At 43.0% G+C, this 20,452-nt stretch overlaps 4 protein-coding genes, 1 long non-coding RNA gene and 1 other non-coding gene across 8 annotated transcripts in view; 2 read left to right on the top strand and 4 right to left on the bottom strand.

Moving 5' to 3' along the window:
- Nucleotides 1-204: 204 nt before the first annotated feature.
- LOC125762587 (uncharacterized) lies at nt 205-4,382 on the bottom strand. The gene is made up of 4 exons (XM_049424862.1): nt 3,768-4,382; nt 1,392-1,502; nt 802-1,284; nt 205-714 (listed from the first exon to the last, which is right to left on the bottom strand). The coding sequence occupies exons 1-4, from the start codon at nt 3,957-3,959 to the stop codon at nt 559-561; spliced, it is 942 nt and encodes a 313-aa protein (XP_049280819.1). The 5' UTR covers nt 3,960-4,382; the 3' UTR covers nt 205-558.
- Nucleotides 4,383-6,065: 1,683 nt separating this feature from the next.
- Nucleotides 6,066-6,147, top strand: Trnas-gcu (transfer RNA serine (anticodon GCU)). The gene has a single exon. It is a non-coding gene; the product is annotated as a tRNA-Ser (tRNA).
- A 956-nt stretch (nt 6,148-7,103) lies between these two features.
- On the top strand, nt 7,104-8,030 carry LOC125762603 (uncharacterized). The gene is made up of 2 exons (XR_007418236.1): nt 7,104-7,601; nt 7,682-8,030. It is a non-coding gene; the product is annotated as an uncharacterized LOC125762603 (long non-coding RNA).
- Nucleotides 8,031-8,633: 603 nt separating this feature from the next.
- LOC125762586 (mitochondrial potassium channel-like) lies at nt 8,634-10,078 on the bottom strand. The gene is made up of 2 exons (XM_049424860.1): nt 9,480-10,078; nt 8,634-9,409 (listed from the first exon to the last, which is right to left on the bottom strand). Exons 1-2 carry the CDS (start codon nt 9,966-9,968, stop codon nt 8,954-8,956), a joined length of 945 nt encoding a protein of 314 aa, XP_049280817.1. The 5' UTR covers nt 9,969-10,078; the 3' UTR covers nt 8,634-8,953.
- A 314-nt stretch (nt 10,079-10,392) lies between these two features.
- On the bottom strand, nt 10,393-11,664 carry LOC125762585 (mitochondrial potassium channel-like). Its single transcript, XM_049424859.1, has 2 exons — nt 11,053-11,664; nt 10,393-10,989 (listed from the first exon to the last, which is right to left on the bottom strand). Exons 1-2 carry the CDS (start codon nt 11,662-11,664, stop codon nt 10,534-10,536), a joined length of 1,068 nt encoding a protein of 355 aa, XP_049280816.1. The 3' UTR covers nt 10,393-10,533.
- A 936-nt stretch (nt 11,665-12,600) lies between these two features.
- LOC125762573 (protein fem-1 homolog CG6966) overlaps nt 12,601-20,452 on the bottom strand; it is a 41,145-nt gene continuing 33,293 nt past the window's right edge. The window contains exons 1-8 of one of the 3 annotated variants that reach the window (XM_049424840.1): nt 19,921-20,117; nt 17,744-18,244; nt 16,569-16,929; nt 16,285-16,503; nt 16,027-16,213; nt 15,213-15,849; nt 14,906-15,145; nt 12,601-14,823 (exon numbers count right to left, since the gene is read on the bottom strand). In XM_049424840.1, the coding sequence (XP_049280797.1) occupies nt 14,638-14,823; nt 14,906-15,145; nt 15,213-15,849; nt 16,027-16,213; nt 16,285-16,503; nt 16,569-16,929; nt 17,744-18,052 (2,139 nt within the window). In that variant the 5' untranslated portion in view covers nt 18,053-18,244; nt 19,921-20,117 and the 3' untranslated portion in view covers nt 12,601-14,637. Of the gene's footprint in view, nt 14,824-14,905; nt 15,146-15,212; nt 15,850-16,026; nt 16,214-16,284; nt 16,504-16,568; nt 16,930-17,743; nt 18,461-19,920; nt 20,118-20,452 lie in introns of those variants that run through there. The other 2 variants (XM_049424839.1, XM_049424841.1) reach the window with 2 other exon arrangements.

Below are 20,452 nucleotides of genomic sequence, written 5' to 3' on the forward strand. Positions count from 1 at the left end.
TTGACGTAAGCGTCGTGGTTCGTTTCTTTACAGCAAACAGCTCACCAGCCACGATGGAAACTTTGATGGAGCTGATTGAGCATAATTAATTACTCCCACTGTGTAGATAGCAACGAGATGAAAAGCATTCTCTTATACACTTTTTTTCTCCTTTTATTTTGGCGATCATGTAAGAAACCTGAAAATGTGCAATACAAAACAGACTTTTTCCGACTGGTTTTTGTTTTATTTTCTTTGCAAACTCGTTATACAAACGGTACCATTTATTTCTTTCCGCAAGGTTTACAATTAGAAGGCAACCGATGGACATTTACACAAGAATTTAAACTCACAAATACTTTACACATGTATGAGCAAAATGATTCGGGACCCTACATTCCCAGTAAAACACATGAGAAGCGTACCAGAATGGTTATGAAAAAAGATAAATATGAAAACTGAAATGAAAGTGATGCTTTTGTTGTGAATTAAATGCTGGCGCTTCCGACACTAATGAAAAACGATGGCACAAATGAAGAAGTAAAGATAATGATCGCATCGAAGATCGACGATGTACTCTTAGTGCAACCGTTTGACTAGGGCAGTTACAATGGCCATTAGCGCCAGTGCGATCATCGAAACATCACTCCGAAAGGCACCATTTTGGCACACTTTTCGCACAGAGGTTGTCGAAAGGCCGCGACGTCTCAACAGGTTGCGAATGCTTTGGATATCCTGCGGGAAAGAGATAAGCAAAAAAACTCGTTACCTTGTTACACTAGGCGTTATAAACAGTTGAAGCAGAAGAGAACACAAACTCACCTCCGGTCCCAATCCCATCGGCAGGCGTGACAGTACGATCGTGAACAGCTGACCACCGGGCAAACTCTGACAGAAGTTAAGCACCAGCTGGTTGTTGATCGCTTTCAGCACCTGCACCGTACCGGTAAACTGGACATACTGCAGCTGAATCATGGATCCGGACTGCGGAGAAGCCGATATCCAGAAGCCCGGCTTCGACGTATTGTACCGCAGCGTGTACTCGAGCGTGTGCTCCAACTCGTCCCAAATCAAGCGCAAATTACGCATGGTGCGTGGTTCCTGCTGCTGATACTGATGACCTCCAAGGCCACCCTGCTGACGGCGGTTCTGCTGGTGCTGCTGCTGGTCGTACATGCTGCCCGCACTTCGACCACCATTTGATCCGTACCCGTACGACGTCCCAAAGCGATCATAGTTCGTTCCCGATGGGTTGCTTCGGCCGGAATATACCGACGACGACGAATGGTCGTAAACCGAGGTTGTCTGTTGCGGAAAGCAAACCAGAGTGAAGCATTAGAGGTGCGTCCCGCAATCGATTAGGATTCGGTGCGAAAGGTCAGGATTATCTGAGCGGATTAAGGCAAACCTACCTCATTCGTCACGTCTGCCAGGTGGATTACAACGCAGGTCTTGTATACCACTTCACCTTCTTCGCGACTATCGTGCGTGATTACTTCGTTGCCGTACCAGATGCCCATAATCTGTGGAAAGGGATACGGATGAAATCCGATCACAAAGAAATTAGTTTTCCAGCTAGACAGACAGGGAACAGGGAAGAAGACCTGTGCATCAAATGCATTACGAATTGCTACCTGTTGGAGTCTACTCCAACATCGTTTTCAGTGGATATCGTTTTCAGTGAATGATGATTCTTCCGCACGCCAACCGTACGGCAACAGTTCAATGTGAGGATGACTCAGTTTGCCGACTACACATACGAATGGTCTTTACTCGTACTGAAACTACCAGTAATACACGTACCAACACATTAGCATGTCCAGTTGCGTTCGGTTCACATTAGTGATGGGAATTCCTTGAATCCACTCCGACTCCGACGTATAAAAACCGGAGTATACTCCGAAGTAATTGCTCCGGATTAATCCGGATTTAACTCCGGAGTAACTCCGCCACATTAGTGATGGGAATTCCTTGAATCCACTCCGACTCCGAGGTATAAAAACCGGAATATATTCCGAAGTAATTGCTCCATATTAATCTGGATTTAACGCCAGAGTAACTCAGAGTATTAGTGATGGGAATTCCTTGAATCCACTCCGACTCCGATGTATAAAAACCGGAGTATACTCCGAAGTAGTTGCTCTTGATTAATCCGGATTTAACTCCAGAGTAACTCCCCCACTTCCGATGGGAATTCCTTGAATCCACTCCGACTCCAAGATATAAAAACCGGAGTATACTCCGAAGTAATTGCTGCGGATTAATTCGGATTTAACTCCGGAATAACTCCAGAGTTTACTCTGGAGTAATTATTCCGACGTTACTCCGAAGTTGCTCGGAATGTCTCGGAGTTATTCCGACTCCGAGAAAATTTGTAGATTTACCCATTACTACTTCACATGTGTAGTCAAAAAACTAAATGAACAACACCGCCTCACGTAGGACGTGCGGAAGAACTGCCGTACGCGTTCAGGTTCACAACACTGATCGAGCTGTACCGCACTCAATCCTCTGAAAGAATCGTTTGTCCCATGTCTACATCATACATTAGCGGTTGTGTCTTTATTTATTAACGGATTCGAGAACTTGTTCTCTCTTCATTGGAATATATTTTGTAGCTATCTTGGCTGATGTACGTCGTAACGTCTAAACGTGATTTGAAGTTCATTTTAGGGAGAATAAATGTCCATCCATCAAAGAAATGTTCAATATTTCTTATGGTTTACTGCACATAAAAAAATTATATTATAAGAGATGTTTAGCAAAAAAAAGTCATTACTTGCACTCACAAAAAATATACACCTCGTCTATCGCGTGAAGCGATGAGTTCCCATTATGGATGAGTAACACACCCAACATCATTTTTTGTTTTGCTCCCCTGCACTTTACCCAAAAACCCCAAATCCTCAAACGCCTTCGCCTACGTTTACGACCCCGCGATCGTTTCTCTCGTTTGCAGGGGTCAATTGAATCGACCACAAACCGGGGCAAACGGGTTACAGCTGATGATGCATTCAGTTTCACATTCCCGGTTCCCGGAGGGTGTTTAGCGATGGTGACGATAATGGGTGGTGAACCTGGTGGTGAACGCCCATCGTCTCATAATTACTGTCACCGATGGTGGAAAGATCAGTCATCGCGGTACATCCACCGGGTGATGGCTTTATTACACATTAACGCTCATTTAAAGTGGTGCGATTAATTAAAATCATTATCGTGATGCTTTTGATGGTTAGTTTCGATATTTTTATTTTTTTTATTTCCAAACACTACGCTCCACGTGCGGGATAAAACTCATGTCAAGGTGGCTTCATAAAGAAGCTCTCTGTATTTCTACTAAAAGCAGTTCTCATGAGATCATCAAATCTCATTCACACGCGATGCGCAACACATCACACTATCGCAATAAACAATCACTATTTATGATGCAATTGCATTTGCATTGATCATTCCGATTGACTTGACCAATAATGGCTGGTTTCACACTTTGCAGCACACTCGGTAAAACATCATAGACAGTATGAGGAAGGCAACTCTCACACCTCAAAGCGTGCACCAACAAAAGCATCCAATTAATTGCATTCACGATGAACGCGAAACTTAATAAACCTTTTAAGCGCTTCATGAGCACCCCCCAAGAAAGAACCGAACCAAACGCATGGAAATGTGACCCTGTCAATTGCGTTAATTTAACTTCCGCCTAGAGTTGAATGCTGCTCGTGATGCATAGAATACAAAAAACGGAATGCATTCGAACAGATAAACACATCATCTTTGCCCATCCTTACCTGTTCGATATCAAGTCCGTGCTGTGGATTAAAATCCGTGCAGTGTTGCGATGGTGAATTGCTACGAATTTCACCCGAACTGGATGTGTAGACGTTGGCTGCATTACTGGCCGATGCGAACAGCATCACGAGCAGCATCGAAAGTGACGATTGACCACCTAAACAGGCAACAAATGGACGCAAACGGAACATTTTCTTGTTCGGGTTTAATTACACTTGCTAAATTCTTTCACTTTCTTCACTTATTCCGGGCGCAAGTGATCACACTTTAACGTGTTTGTTTTTCAAAAAAAACTATCTTGCGATTTCCCAAAAGATGATTCGATTGATCGCACTCTAATGGGTCAGCATTATCACACTCTCTCTGTGACCAGTACACGATCAGTGCGATTTCGTTGCTATAATACTAACACGATCCACCACAAATGCACAAACAGACCTATTGGAAACGGCAGAACGGAAACAAATCGACACGGCGACTGATTGCGTACGACTAAACGCGCGTCCCTTCGTAACTGTCGCTTTTGTATGGCGTGTATGGTTGCGCACCGAGCCGCGTTACGGTTCCAACCGTACGAGCGAGCGCAATGGGTGCCTGGAACCCTCTGGCCGGGTTTTTGGCCGGGTGATGAGATGGGTTCTCTCGCTTGCTCTTACACTTATAAAGCGATACCGTTGGACATATAAATGCGTTTCGTCCCCAACACAAATTGGCGGGAAGCTGAGCCATACACAGAATGGTTTATGGGAATGTGAGTCAAAGGGCCGAAGGAATTGAAAGGGAAAGTGAAACTAAATTTTCCTCCCTGTCATCTATCCCCACTACACCTCATCACCAGGAAGGTAGGGGATGTCCTTGTTTTTTAAAAGCTGTCCCCTGGGAGATTCGTGCCAGGGGTGTAAATTTGGTGTAGATTCATTCCAGCAGTGGAGTCGCTGTCGCCCATTTGGCGCGTAAAAGTTCTCCCTTCGGACGTAGTTATTGTTTCAGCGGAAGCCGGCTAGCTTTCCCTTTTCTCGGGGCAAGAACGTGGAAAGACAAGAGCGTTGTTTGCAAATGGAGACGGAAGATGAATCGGTTCCGGAGTGTGCAAATAAAGGGCCACAGTTTTATGGATGTACGATTTTGGCAATTGGCGTACGCTGGTACACACAAACACGCATGTAGTGATTTTTCACCAGATTTATTTTTTTTTTGCTTTCGTGGGGTGATTTTTCCGTTCCAACTAGTAGTAATTTCCAATACCAGTAACTTGATGCGCATGCTGTATATGAATGTGAGTAACCTAGATTTTCCGAGATTTTTATTGGGAGATAGATAAGAATATAAGGTACTGCTATAAGTTGTATGTTTTTAAGACATTTTTCTTCTTAGAACCTCTGCACAATTATTCGCTTGGGATCGTTTCATACTCATAACGTTTTTTCTCTGTTTTTTAATGTAGCGCGAAGTAAAAATTGATTTCATTTGACAAGTTTTCATTCAACCTTTGTTTCACTGCAGCATTTGAGTATGCTAAAGCAATTATCTCTTTGAATTTAAAACTTGAGAATTGAAGGAAATTCAACATCAGACAAAACCGAGTACAAAACTGAAGTAAACTAACGAAATAATTTATTCACCCGACGATCAGGTTATCTAAAGTTTGCACAGCCAAATTAGATTACAACCGAACCGAATGCTTACAAGTTGATGCAGCTGCACACACCGCAAGTGTTCCGTGTGTTGCAGTATTTTTCTTTGCGGTCACGCAGCTGTGACTCACTGTGCCATGGAAAGAATAACATTCAGATCGCATCATAATATCATCTCCCACCACCATACGACTGTCGGGGCCAGTTAAACCTTTTTTTATTCCAGTGTCCACCGACTACCAAGCCAAACCCCTTGATACCATGTATGGGTGAAGTTTAATTTAATAAACCGAACAATTAAACAACACTCCAGACTCCACGCTTTGACTGCACGCGCTTTGGAGACTGCTCTTCGTAAGCATGGATCTCCTCTGGTACGAAAGTCACACACACAGTCTGGGAAGAGAATGTGTTTCAAGCCAAATATTTTTTTCAAATTTACCCGTTTTTTGTATTATGAAAATTTTTACAATCATGAAAAATTTTATGAGGACAAATACATAATTTGATTTCTTTACAAAATAGATATCGAGTTCAAGCTATGGATCAAGCGGTTTTGTACACTTTTGAGGCATAAATTATGATCGTTAGGCAGCGAAGGTGTGTGAGGAAGAATGTGAAAAAAGGCTCCTAGTAATCAATAAGCGACGGGCATCTAACTGCGACGAGGTGGCCGAGTGGTTAAGGCGTTGGACTGCTAATCCAATGTGCTCTGCACGCGTGGGTTCGAATCCCATCCTCGTCGGCTACCAAATTTGGTAATAATTTTTATTAATTCTATGTTAATAATCCGTTCGATTATGTAAAACACAAAAAATGCTTCTTATCATCATCATCATCATCACACTTCTTACTAACAAAAAAAAAAACAAATCCAAATAAAGAAATAAAAACATGCGTGTGTTTAAAAGGTGACAATTATTCTACTATAATACGAACTGAGGTTAAAAATTCTAAAATTAAGATTTAAATGTTGGATTTTACATTTTACACTTTGTTCTCTAAAAACCCATCCCAACTTTTCTTACTTCATTGTATTTTTTCCCCTTTTTTTAACTGTTTTTTAATGTTTCTTTCATATTCTCATTAATACGTCAGTCAATTTAAAGCAGCCCCTTGCGAAAGAGAAAAGCGAAAAACCAAACAAACAACCTTACCAACCGTCGTAGCCTTTCGAATTCATATTTACCAGTCGATTACCAGTACAGTACATAAGAAGTAAAACAGTGCGTGTCTGGTATATTTGTTATTTTTTGTTTTGTTTTATAAACACAAATGTTTATGAGTATTTCGTTTACTTTCTGTTCAAATGTGTTACCCTTTTACAAAAGGTTTCATTTCGCACATTGCTCTTTAGAGTAACTATTTTCATGTAAATGTGTTTGTATGTTTCCTGCTTTCGTAACAAATACTAGCAAAACAACCGAATTGTTGATTGAACTGTCCCGGATGGTGTAGTTTTAACATGTTGACTCGTAGTTTAATTGTTTTCCGGCCAGAACCCTTTGCCAGACATTTGTTGATTCGGTTATCATAACAACCATGACTGATGGAAGAATGAATGTGTGAAAAAGAAGTAAAACAAGATTAGCTAAATCGAATATAAGTTTTTTGCAAATTTATATCAAAGTCTGTACTTTACACAGTGCACAGAACAAAGCATTAAGCTCATCATATTAGTTCCTTATTTAAAAAAAAAAAAACAGAGGAACAATAGCTATAATTTTATAATTTTTATTGCTTATTTAATCGACCCCAAGCAAGGCAATGAGGCGATTAAACTTTTCTTTCGTTTTTTCTTCTCACACACTCTCTCTGCTGATTTTACTCATCGACGCCCATGTGCATCGAAACGTGTCGACAACATGCCAAAAACCGCGTTATCACAGGGCACCGTGACGAAATTTCCTGAACCATGGATGCAGGTGGTCGGAAAGAGAATGCTCCAGAGAGGGGTCAAGGTAGAGTGAACGGGTCCGCAAACTGTTCAAATTAATCGGAGAGCTTAAACGCGGCAGAGAGTGATCACATTATGCCCGGCACGGTGTATTCTAATCTAATCATGGCCCAAGGGAGCAAGCAATGTTTGTGTTTACTTACCGTACTACTACCTTTTTTTCCAATTCCTCAGTTCTGTTTTCTCTTGACGGCTGTCGGCGCCTAACTGTAGTGGCATCCGGTATTGCCTCCTGTAACCAGGTCTGTTCAAAGTGCACACGGTTTGTTTTGTGGTGAATGTGAATTCTTGTGATTAAACTTCCTTCTTGCTGGTTTGCTAGAGACGTGTTCCCTGGACGGCAGGACGACATGCAACGCCACGTACTTTATGCAGGTGGAACGACAATGGGCACTGCCGAGCGGACTAACTTCGATCTGCTCGACGAGCTGGAACTATTGTTACGTCGGAAAGGACGTTTGCCCGTGCTGCTGGTGACCTTGATTGCGCTGGCCGTATGTTTCCTCGTCGTAGGCCTACTAATGGCCACCGGGATCATGATGGTGACGTTCTTTCTTTTCATCTTCTTTAACGAAACACCCAGTGAGCTGAATGTTGCGCTTAACGCATGAGAAGATGCTTGAGCTGTGGTGTGTTCGATGGTGTGGCAAAATAAACTATCCTTGTTAAAAACGAGTATCGAGGCACGTTGTGAAATGTTCTACACGCCAACAAGACAAGACCATCCTTGTAGAAATGGTAACTTCTAAACAAACGCGACGGTGAGGAGATTAAATCCAATTGTATCTGCGTGATGCAACGGCGGAAATTGAATTTAATCGGTCGGTTCCCTTGCGCTCGCCATTCCTGTGGACAGTTTTAATCGTCTCCGATGACCCAGACGCGTTCGTAACGCCTACGCGTCTCGGAAATCGGGGCACGCTTAAAACCCGTTCTGCCCGGATGATGGCACACAAACAAACACACAGACACATTCCCAAAACGAAAAACATCTCTAATTCTTGAAACAAAACAAACAATGAGTTCAGAGATTATTAATTAAAATAAGCGTGGGCGATGGCCCTTCTAGGGATGGGAGGAATGACGAATTTATGAGTAGCATGTTACGAAACCGACATACCAAGAAGGAGCTTAGTTGTTCGGTTTAAGCAAAGAGTTCGAACGAACGAGTGTGGTACGGTTGAACCATTCATTCCATTTTTCTGTCGTCTTCTAATTAGGATATGAAGTAAACTCGTTCATAGCACTAAAACTAACCCGTCTGAATGTTAATCGATAAGAGAACAAGCAACAATGGGATTCATTTTATTCCACGCAAGGAAACTTAACCCCGTAGATCGATAATGATACAATTAATTTGATTTATTAACTAATTTTCTATCACCCTGTAAAACTATGCCTCACTTGCATCGTTGATTATTTATCTAACAAAAACAAAACTATGTCCTACTCTTTGATTCTTATCCGATACACCTGTATTAGGTTGCAATATTGTTTATTCTTTAGCATCATTTCATCGTTTAGTTTAATCGATGCAGAACGGCCCTCAGATAACAAAATAGCCCTGTTAACCCCGACACACCGCGAAGCACCACTATCCTTTCGGTATGAAAACTCGAACGAACCGTCCCAAATGTCGACGAATGTAACCACCCCAAGACTCTACGGGGCTTCGCGCTACCCTGCGCTGTTCTGCGATCCTTTTTTCACCCAAGTACCGGTTCCATTCGACATTCATCCGACCGAGAGACTTCTCTAGCCCATCCAGCTTTTGCTCCATAATGACCAGCTTCCGGTTGCTGTCTTCCGCTGCTTTGCGTATCGTTTCGAACTGCGTGTTGCGGAAATAGTAGTTTATGGACGTAGCCACAATACCCAGCAAAGCACCGACGCCTGAGGCAATGATGGACCAGTACTTCACATTGTTCGCTTGCGTCCGTTCCTTCTCGTGCGATGTCTTCACCGCGGCCGTTAGATGGGAAAACAGTTCCCGTTCTTCTTGATCGATAATCTGGAAGATTTGATTTTTCTCCTTTTCTCGTGCGATCACCTACAATTAGTGGAATTAATGAAGTTTTAGATTACGGTCTTACTGTCAATATTCATCACACAACACTTACATCAAACTCTTGCTTGATCAGTTCCACGTAACGGTGTTCTCCACGGGTAGCTTTCTGAAGATCGACATGAATGTCCTGGAGCTGTTTGCGGACCAGCGTCAATTCCAGCAGTATATGGCGACGACGTTCTTGCACCAGCTGCAGCTGATCCTGTATCTCGATCACCTTGTTCTGGGCGATTTTCACTTCATTCATCCCACTAAATTCATCGTAAAATGATTGGGCCTCGTATAACTTACTTTTGGCCAAATCAACCAAACTAATTCGACGTAGTGCTACATCTGTGTTCCGATTCTGGCTACCCGATTTGTTAACCTGTTCCGCCGGTTCGATGGTGTAATATTGGTAGGTTTTTTTCTCCTGCGTTGCCGGTTCGATCGTCTTGGCACGATCGGCTATGCATCGTACCGCAACGATCCTAGTGGGTCCGAAAGCCGGTTGCTTTAACGCGTAACCCGTAAAAGTGACAAATACTCGGGACGATAACATGTTCCGGCCAGTGGTACTTGCAGAAATGCCACACGAAAATGCACAATTGGTTACTCGTTGAATGGAAAATGATTTCACATTTGTACGTTGTTTACAAAATCGGTTCCTTGTTTTTTTCTTCTGGAAACTGTCAAATGCCGCCGGTACATTTTACAGGGGTCGCACAGCTGCAAACTAAACGCGATTGTTTATCACTTAATTTCTGATGCACAGTTGTTTGACTTAGTTAGCCACTTATTCCAAATGATTTATTCGACAACAAGTAAAGCTTTCATTTAATAGCTATCGAAATCGAAATGTTAGAACGAAACTAATCAACCTTTCCTTATAATACTCATAATAACCTATTGTGCATTCAATCTTTCATGCCAACCCTGTAACCCGATGAAAAAACTTAACCATCTCAACGTACAAAATATCAAAACATTTATTTCGTTCGTATGTAAACATTCAGTTACATATTGATACAAAACTAACAGGAACTCTGATTGTTTTAATTCCATATCCAATTAAATGTTCCAGTTTTACATACTTTGTAGGAATGCTTACCGAGCGGAATATTCCTTCACGCATCTTTTCGAAACATGTACCGATATAAACGCACGGGCTGACGATAGAGACTGCTTCCCCACGATTCGACCGTTTGCTTAGAAAACACGTACCCGTACAAACGACCCGGCTGACGGTACAGATAGCTTCCCCAGGATTCGGTTGACGGTTTCACATTCCGTGACTGTTCCTGTTCGACATAACTTACTAATGTCTTCATCATTTTGCTCTGCATTGCCATATGATTTTGCACCTTGCTATCTTTGTAGTGATTATATCCAGCGTTCGCACTGAAACCTAGCACCGCCACGATGGTGGTGAGAAACAATTTCACCAGCCGTATATTGTTCGCTTCCTGTCGTTCCTTCAAATGAACATCGTTGAAAGCGTGCGTTAGCTGCATCAGCATCAGTTGATGTTCGTAGTTCATCACTTCTATCAGGCTGTCCAGCCGCTGCTTCTCAGAGTGTAACTGCAATATTCAAACTTTTATGAATATACTGAAATGCATCCACCAAAGGTGCTTTACACTTGCCTTAAATTCCTGCTTCAACAGTTCAATGTATTGGGCATCTTCGCGCGACACTGTCTGCTGGGAACTGTTCAGCTCGGCAAGTTGCTTCTTTATTTCGATAACCTCGAACTCGCACGAACTCCGTTTGTCGATAAGAATGTTAAGCTTATGTTGTAAATCGTTCACTTTTCGTTGCGATTCCTGTACCTCCTTGTTACCGATGAAGTCCTGGTAAAAGTGCTTTATTTCATACGCCATATGTTTTGTTTGATCGAAAAATCGTAGCTTAAGAGAATCTTCGCCTTCTCGGTTAAGCGGATTAGTAAAGCCACCCGGCAAGTTTGTATATGAAGGCGCTTTATTCGATGTACTTTCTCGCTGAACAATGGCGCATCGTGAAAATTTACGATTATTTAATGGCACTGATTTGGGAAGCACAACTATGGAATATATGCGAGCAGCTTCGTATGGAACCACTTTGTACATCGACATGTTTCTGCACATAAACGGAGTTTTAAAACTAAAGTAGCAAAACACACCTATTCCACCTATTGGAATGACAATGCAGGAGAAGCAGACTACCCGATGAAAAATATACAACACATCTGTGCGAATGTTTGCAAATTCTCCCATTCCAAATTGTCCAGTTTCCTTTTTTGATGGAGTTTACCATTTAGTCATTTGAACTGAAAAAGGCAGACAAGGATAAGTTTTACCTATTAGAAACCCAAAATCTTTTTTTGTGGAAAAAAGGCAAAAGTACTGTGAATGATAAACCTGTTACCATGGTAACCAAACTTGAAAATGCCGTTGCCTTTATGTTTACGGAAAAAATAAAACATTTATACGCTCAATTTTTCATAATGCTTTATGATCATAACGTTGTATGATTTATTATCTTGTGTTTTTAGTTTTTCTATCATAATATATGCCCTTATTATATCGTACAACCACCCGGCACATACACTTGATCACCGCGAAAATTAATATGGAAAAGTACACCATTCACAATACAGTGCACACTTACTCTTTTTACTAGGATTTGCGTGTGTTCGAGTTTGCTTATGCTTTTGTAATGTGTTTGTATGCAACGTTTCATCGCAATAATATATGCCACCTGGAGAACAGCATAAATTGTATTCCAACAGTTTGCGAGATATCAACAGCAGACCGATGAAAGAGTACTATTCACTAATTGGGTCTTTTTGCGATAGTTTCATCATTTTCTACTTCATTTCTCTATTTGATTTTGATTCATACGCACATTACACTTGTTTCTTTTATCTTTCATATTTGATTTTTTTAACATGACCTTCCTTACAACATTGTTTTATTACATTGCATTTCTACAACCCCTATTACATTAGCACTATCATTCTTTACTATCTCTCTCACGTTCCTTCTTTCTGCTTTCTTTCTCATTATTGTTTTTTTTTCTCCAAACTTACACTGAAACCACAATCGCAGTATTGCGCATCCAAAGCACCTTGGAAGCGGACAACTTCAATCAGGCGGGCCAATATGCAAAAAGGGGTTTCAGTGAAGAACGAAAGACACCAGAGACAACTGTTCGCAATAATCCTTCTAGTATACTCTTTATTTTAAAAGCCTTTACTCCTTTTACGATACACCAACTAAGGCAGTGGTTGGTGAACTTTCGAATCAGAAAAAATATAATATTTCTACCACAGGTAAGCACCTTGAACCATTCGCGGCAATGTCGCACACTTTTGTCCAGTTAGTGACAACATGTATTCGGGTTACACACACTCGTTCTGGCAGTACTGAAAATCTCTAAAATCATTATGCTAATCTAATATGTGTTCGGTGCAACGGGTTTTAGTCCTCTGCAACATGTGTACCACCGATTTGTTTTGTTTGTTGTTTGTTTATATTTAATTATCTAACTGTTTTGCCACGCACTACACATTTCCTTCATGCACGTGACGCAACAAAACCCATCTATCTACTATCTGTTCTTTATGTTTAACGGGCAACATTATGCACCATATGTAGATACATGGCGTATTATAGGTTTCGTTTATTGGGGAAAATTGCTTAAAAATCGAGATCTACTATGAACTAAAAGCGGACAAAAAGCAGAACCAAAGATGACAGTTTTTGTTTTGCTATCGCTCAAACGTATTCTCTGCGCGTATTCTGCGTACTTTCTGATCTTCTCTGGTGGTCTTTCCTTTTGTCGCTATCACACGGTTTTTGCATCATTATCAACACGAAGTTACTTATTGGTGGGAGGACACCACGGCCAAACACCACTGTCCGTTCGTTGGTAACCGTGTACTCTATGAACGCTCCATCGTAAAGCCTTCCCACCTCTCCTCTCCAAACAACGTCCTCCCTCTCTTCCCTTCTCTTCTATCTTTTCAGCGTCTTCTTAAACATAACACAACTTCTAATCATCTTTCTATACATCTCAGGGAATCGCTTCTCTCTCTCTCCGTCTCCTGCGGTCTGTCCTTTATCAGTGCACAAAAGTGATGCTGGGATTTGCCGTAAATAATAAAAATGAAATTTACACTGATCTAACATAAACAAAAGTGATCCTAGAGCGTTCATGAATATATACCTTTTTTTCCTTCTCCTGAGTTATTACATTATATAAAATCTGCACGTCAATAAAACAAAGGCTAAACGTCCAAGCTAAAAATGAAACTATATACTGCCGACTCGAAAACGCATTGTATAATGAGCAAACATAACATCGTTTCTTTTCGTTCGTTCACCCAAATTGGTTTCCTTAACAAACCGTTGTACCGATACGCTACCAAAAGAAATTCACTAAATAAAAGTACCGGCCAGCATCAACATGTAAACAACTTGCTGCACACCTCAAAGGGGACAAGGCACGGGGTCACGAAAAGTGAGAAGCTTCTGCACGGGAAAACTGTTCTACTTGACTGGACAAAACTTGTTAACATAATGTATCCTCCCTAAATCCTCCTTTTCTCTATGAAAGGAACACGCTCGTTCTCCGTTACCGATGTCACCAGATCACTCCAAAGCCGTTTTGATGCACGCTCAAATCGTTGGCTGATCGTGGCGAATCATCAAGTACTATTCCACTATTAAAGTCGTTGTGCAGACCGGGGACCGCCGTGTACTGTTGTTTTACGAATCCGTCGCCATTTAATTCACCATTTTAGCGGACGTAAACTGTAAGCTCGAAGGGTCGCCTTACTACCTTCTGCACCGGGTATCTTTCTCTCTCAATCTATCGTTCGATTTATACATCATCTCCCTATGTATGATCACACTAATGGCAGCGAATGATGATTTGCACCGGTGTTTATCTTCCTTCTACTAATGGCATGCATCCTTTGCCTTTCTCTCGTTGCTGTAAAAATCATCTCAAATGTCCTTAGTTTGTTGTCGTACGTGTGTTTGTGAATATCCAAACCATTCTAGAAACTGTTCCGATTTGAACATTCACTTTATAGCATAGCCTATCTATGTTTGCTCGCCACATTCAGTCAATTCTTTTTTTTTGTTGGCTTTAAATCTATGATCTCATATAGTTTGCCTCCCGCTCTTCCGCATAGGTTGGGCCAACTGTTGCTAAAAACCGGAACCGGCTGAAACGAAGCGTTAGTGTGAGTCGACAAACGCATGCAAACACTTGGGAATTTCGTGCTGGCAGTTGATTGCGTAGCGCTTAATAGCACGAGCTGCCAGACAGGATAGCCGGGTATACTTGATCGGATTGACCAATTCGTGCAGCTGTTGATTTTTCAAAAGCGACTCAAACGTTTTGCCGTCCACATTTCTCGTATCCTGTAAAAAGGAAAACAGAAGATGTAAGTGATCAATAATTCCTTTACTTGTTTTGTTCGACTGTTTATCGGTCGCAACCTACCAAATGGGCTCCGTGTTCTAGCAAAATTTGTGCCAGTTCTGGTGGACAGGGTCGGCTTTGAGCGGCCAGGTGTAGTGGCGTGTTACCATTGTCATCCTGTGCGTTTGGGTCGGCTCCAACCTGCAACAGAGCCTTTGCGAGCCGTGCTGACGGCAGCTGACACACTGGATACCGTCCTACTAGTGCTGCATCTTTGTAGCAAGCTAGATGTAAAGCTGTTCTACCCGTTTGCGATACAATCTGTCGAGTGGAAAAAAGAAATAGTTTCAAATGCTTTACTCTGGTTAATCATCCTTAGTAGACGTACCTTTAAGCTAACTAAATCGTACAGCGACTGTAGGATCTGATGTTTCATCTCCGCCGTGCACAACTCCTCCTCTTCGTCCAGCAATCGCACCAGCAAACAGGCCAGATGCAGTGAAATTACCAACGCCCTGCTGAGCGCACCATGATCTCGCTCGTGATATGCCATTTGTTCGAACATTTGCTGACCTAGCTGCACCTCCCGGATCGACTTCTTGAACACCAGCAGCATGTCGGAGGTTTCAATCGGCGGTACAATGCGACCGCGCGTTATAGGTCGACCCACCTCTCCCAGCATGTAGCTAAACAATTCCGCAAACGACAGCAACGACGATTGCGTCATCGGATTCAGCGGTTCCAGAATGACCTGCTGCATGGAGAGTGCGTACGTCCACAGCTCGATACACCGATCGAAGCGCCCGGAGTCAGCATACACAGCACCACGGAAGCGTATGTAGTAGCTCGTGTCCGGATGCACCGGTCCAAGTATTCGCTCACGGATTAGCAGCGCCTGCATGCGCATCTCGTCCGGATCCATCACCAATTCTTCGAGCATGTTGAGATTGTTGACCTCCTGTACATAGTCGTACGGTGGCAGAGGTTCTCGGGTTGGTTTCGGCAACACGGGACTGTTGTTGTATCTGTCAGAAAGGGAAATTGTTAAACGATTGTTAATCTTGTTACCAGGACGATTTTCGACATTTAGTTGGCGCATATACGATCCCACTTGCCAGCGAACAAAGAACAAGCTGGACCATCTTTGGTTTAGAAAATCTTGCAAATGTATTACACTATCTGCCACCTCCACATCAACTGACCTGTCTTCCATGGCACGCTTCCAGAACGAGAGGGCTCCTAGCATATCGCGCTTCTTATCGACATATGTAGCACCGAGAAGCTCCAAAGCCGCGATCCGATCCTCCCGCGATACAAACGGTAGCTTGATCAGGTGTTCTACGATCGGTAGATGTCCGGTAACGCTAGCAGCCAGTAGAGGCGTCATTCCTGCAACAAAAAAAACACACGGTAGCATTAGTAAAATGTCACTGTCATCTATAAAGCCGTTTGTGTCTTACCATAAGAATCGACATCCATCGTTGCACCATGCTGGAGGAGTAGTTGCAATATCTCTAGTGATCCCGACTCGGCACAATCGTGCAGGGCCGTATTACCTTTCACGCTACGCCGATTCACGTCCGTTTTGAGCGAGAGCAAATATTGTGCGATTTTGTAGTGTCCTTTGTAGCAGGCGATCATTAAACAGGTGTGTCCGTGGCGGTTTGCGACCTCAATGTCTGCCGCGAAAGAACGAAAAATTAGAACCCATTTCGCAGTTGTGAGATTGGGATGTAAACCTTACCTGCGCCTTGTGATACGAGATACTTCACAATTTCGTAGTGTCCATCGAAACAGGCCGCCCGGAGCGGTGTGCTGTTCGTTTTGGTCGTACTATTCACTTTGGCACCGTTTTGGACTAAGAGCTTAACTATGTTCGTGTGACCGGCAGCGGACGCACACCATAGCGGTGGAGCACCCTCGATCTTTTCACCGTCAAATATGACGGAACCGGCCTGTTCGACATCTGCGTGACAACGCTTGATGAGGTACTGCACTACGTCAAAGTGTCCGTTCCGGCACGCTATCAACAGTGGTGTGACGCCATTTGTTTTCATCGTCACTAGCGTCTTGAGGTCGTTTGGCATCAGTCTGGAGGTCCATTTCTAAAAAGCAAAAAAGATAGAGAAAGGTTAGAACCAATAGAGAAACAAAAACTTTCAAGCAAAGGAAAAACGATAATTCTTCATTATTCACAGATACGATGACTTTCCCCAGATGATCCGTCCTAACACGGAAGAGCTATCAGATCTATCGCATCGTAACACGAGAAAAAAGATTGTAGCAAACTTTAAGTGACAACATCCGTGAAGGATTCTAACACCAGAAAATCAATACCATTAACCTTCATAAGTGTCATCTCAGTTTCAATCCTATACGCACCTCCGTTGAAGAGTAGGGCGCGATCAGATCACCGTCAAAGGTTCAACACTGCCACGATCGATCAACCAGTAAGCGTTTGAGTAAATATTGTGATCCCCTTTCGGGGGCAAAGTTATCAGTAGCGGTGGTTGTGCATTCTATCAACAGCAAAAAACCTTCATACAATAGGGTCTTCTTCCCATGGAGTTCACCGGCGTTCCGCCGGTCAGGCAAGTGCAGCTTAATCAAGCTCGCTATCACTCACCCCCGGGGTGCGCTCCGATGTGGCCGATGCGTTTTTTCCATACACATAAAACAAGCCTGTGAAAGTTAAAAACCCCGATTAGCCGTGCATCGAGCGCATTCGCTATTAACTGGTCGGTTACTGCCGCATTGTCGATCGAGCATGAGAGATTGATCTGGTACTTAAGTTTTCTTTGTGCTACGGCCACTATCATCATCATCTACGTCTGGTATTTCTAACAGATTGACCCGTATTGGATGCGTCGTTTACATCCGGCTTATGTATCTTCATGATGGCGTTAAAACATCCCTTACCATAATATCTTCTTCCTGCTGGAGGAATTCCTCCTCACCAACGATACGGAACCGCTGTTGTATCTGCCGTCGACGCCTCATGGCGATCTGTTCCAGTGGGACATTCAGCCGCACCGGTTCTGGTGCCGGTGGCGGTGTTGGTTGCCCATCTGTCTCGCGCCCTGGATACGCCAGATAGCGCTGATAGTGTCCGAATCGGCGGAAGTTCACCATCCTAAGCAATGCACGCAGCAGCGTACATTTGGAACGTTGTCGGCGCTTTTTTAACGTGTGCACGATAAATGCCCGCAGTATTGCATTGATTAGCATAATGTAACTTGCTTTATGGTCGTGCACATACAGGCAACTTTGGTTCGTTGATGAAAGAAATCGTTTTCCTTCTTTCCTTAAGTTCCCGGTACTGCTCAGTTGAAGTTATACGCGCACATTTGAGAACTGTTCATCGCACAATAGTGTTTCATATGCCATAGAACTCATCGCGACACTGTCACAAGCGACGAACTACGAGGTGTTAATAGGATAGACTATTAGATAGTTTTAGCACATTGCACAAAAACTGGAGTTGAACATCATCCTCCTTACTAGAATCTGAAACCGTTCATCACCAGACGACGGTTCAGATAATCCGCACTCGTGTGCTTCACAGCTGAATGACGCATTTGCACTGATCTCACTTTGGCTGAAGTTGACGTATTTCCCGCGATGAGTTTCTCTTTGCTGTCAAAGCCGGTGGTGGATTATTACTCAAATATTAAAATGGAACCACTTTCAACCGATCTAAGGTTCCGGTTGTAAGCGAATAGCTTGCATAACTATATAAACGGTCATTTCTGGACTTCTGTAAAAGGTTAACCTTCAAAAACCCGATGGTGTAGTGCAAGGTTAATCCCCAACCACAGACGAGAGCTGGTGGAGGTCCATTCTCTTATACTTGGAGCAACTGTGAGGTGTGTGGGACAAGTTTTTGCTGTTGTCCACACAATGCCCAAACCTCTAAAGGCGCAATGCCATCGTCGCACGAATATGACAGTGACCTTCAAAACTAGTAACTTCTTTCAAACCTACACCGGTAGTATGGAGATCGCTGTCAAAAGAGGAAGTTTTGTAAGGAATCTATAGCGTTAAGCGATATTCCCTGAAGGAAAAAAGCTCTATTCTGCCGATTCGACATGTTTAGGATGAACCGGTTTTCTTGGATGATATTTGGCTGCTGTTGCAGTGTATATTTCCGGTATTCCGGAACAAAGATCGCAAATAAATCAAAAGATAGCATAATATTGTCTACAAAGGTGTATAATGAGAAGCAATTCTAGCTGACAGAAACCAACTTTCCAAAATCTAGGACAAGTAAATAAGGCACAAACACAACAAAGCAAATTCCCCGTTCTCGCATGAGTAATTTCTGGGGGGAATTAACGATCACAAACACACGATCCGATGCAAAGTTTGCTTTTTTTAAGTTACGTTTCTTGGACGTCACACAACATAAGCTCTGGTTGCCTTGGTCTACGTCAGGCAATTGACGATAGCGCCGGAACTGACGATCGTTCCGGATAGCAATGATCGTGATCTATTGCTTAGCCATCCACTGATTGATGGTTAGCGAAAATACACACGTCACTAGCACTAATTAGGAGAAGCTGACTGCTGCGTAACCCCAAACACGGGTCGCTCATTTTCCAAATACGTCTATTAAAGCTCAAACTAAACACAGCTTTGCAGTCCTCACTGGTATATTCACTCAATCTACTGTATAACCAAACTGATGATCAGCCAACCAGCAGCCATGGTTAAATTTAATTAGGTGACAAACTTTATTTTATATCTCAGTTCGATGAAGATAGTCACATCCTCAGTTGAAAACCTTGAAGCCGACTCGAATGCAAATCACTCGTATCTTACGCGAGTTCACAAATGTACACTTGCTTCCCGACACATTTTATATTTTCACTCCAAACTCAACAACATCTTGGAGTAGAACAGACTTCTGAAACGTGGACAACAGATTTCTGTTGACTCCCTCAATGGGTGTTTATTTGACACTATTTGTTCACGGTACTTCTCGGTCCTGTCCTACGACCGGTGCGCGAAGCATTCACTTACACTCTCACACTCCGCCGTACGAAAATAAACAAAATCGTACGATGGATGTTATCACAGTGGACGCGAAAACTTACTGCTCCGTTGTTGGATAACGATGGCCCAACATGAACATAACAATGCAATACACAAACTTTTACTGAAACACACGCATAGGGTTTCGTAACCCGCCCGCATCTAAAGTGAACGGAAGCGAAGGTCAGCGTTAGGCGGTTGTAAAAGGGCCGTACGGTTCTCGCTCGTACGACTGCTAGCGCAAGACTGACTGGGTCCGAAACTGGACAGTGCGGCCGAGTTGATGCGACGTGCGTACTACCTCGGGAAAATCAACAACCGACCATTCCGACTTCCTCTCTGTCACTCGTAGTTGCGTTGTCGGTCATGTTTACTATGATCAACGATCGTGAGTGTTGCGCTCTCTTGCGCTTACGTCTCTGCGAGAAGCTGCGTGCATCGATCGGTAACGGAATGGAAATTCACCAGTTGATCAATCGTAACAGATGAATAATCGGGCCTAACGATGCACACCGTGCAGTGCAAGGTGACAGTTGCTGGTGCCCTTTTTAAAACCGACGCGGTGCAACCCTAGGCACGTTCACGTATTTACAT

This window comes from Anopheles funestus, chromosome 2RL, assembly GCF_943734845.2.
Source record: "Anopheles funestus chromosome 2RL, idAnoFuneDA-416_04, whole genome shotgun sequence".
NCBI classification, from domain to species: domain Eukaryota; kingdom Metazoa; phylum Arthropoda; class Insecta; order Diptera; family Culicidae; genus Anopheles; species Anopheles funestus.

What these genes read in the sequence shown, in the direction of transcription:
- LOC125762586 (XM_049424860.1), bottom strand. Translation starts at nt 9,968, where the DNA reads ATGTTATCGTCCCGAGTATTTGTCACTTTTACGGGTTACGCGTTAAAG. An exon ending in TGATCAAGCAAGAGTTTGAT is followed by an intron (nt 9,410 to 9,479) that starts GTAAGTGTTGTG and finishes CACTAATTGTAG; the next exon opens with GTGATCGCACGAGAAAAGGA.
- LOC125762587 (XM_049424862.1), bottom strand. Translation starts at nt 3,959, where the DNA reads ATGTTCCGTTTGCGTCCATTTGTTGCCTGTTTAGGTGGTCAATCGTCA. An exon ending in ACGGACTTGATATCGAACAG is followed by an intron (nt 1,503 to 3,767) that starts GTAAGGATGGGC and finishes CCCTTTCCACAG; the next exon opens with ATTATGGGCATCTGGTACGG. An exon ending in TGGCAGACGTGACGAATGAG is followed by an intron (nt 1,285 to 1,391) that starts GTAGGTTTGCCT and finishes TTTCCGCAACAG; the next exon opens with ACAACCTCGGTTTACGACCA.
- LOC125762585 (XM_049424859.1), bottom strand. Translation starts at nt 11,664, where the DNA reads ATGGGAGAATTTGCAAACATTCGCACAGATGTGTTGTATATTTTTCAT. An exon ending in TGTTGAAGCAGGAATTTAAG is followed by an intron (nt 10,990 to 11,052) that starts GCAAGTGTAAAG and finishes TGAATATTGCAG; the next exon opens with TTACACTCTGAGAAGCAGCG.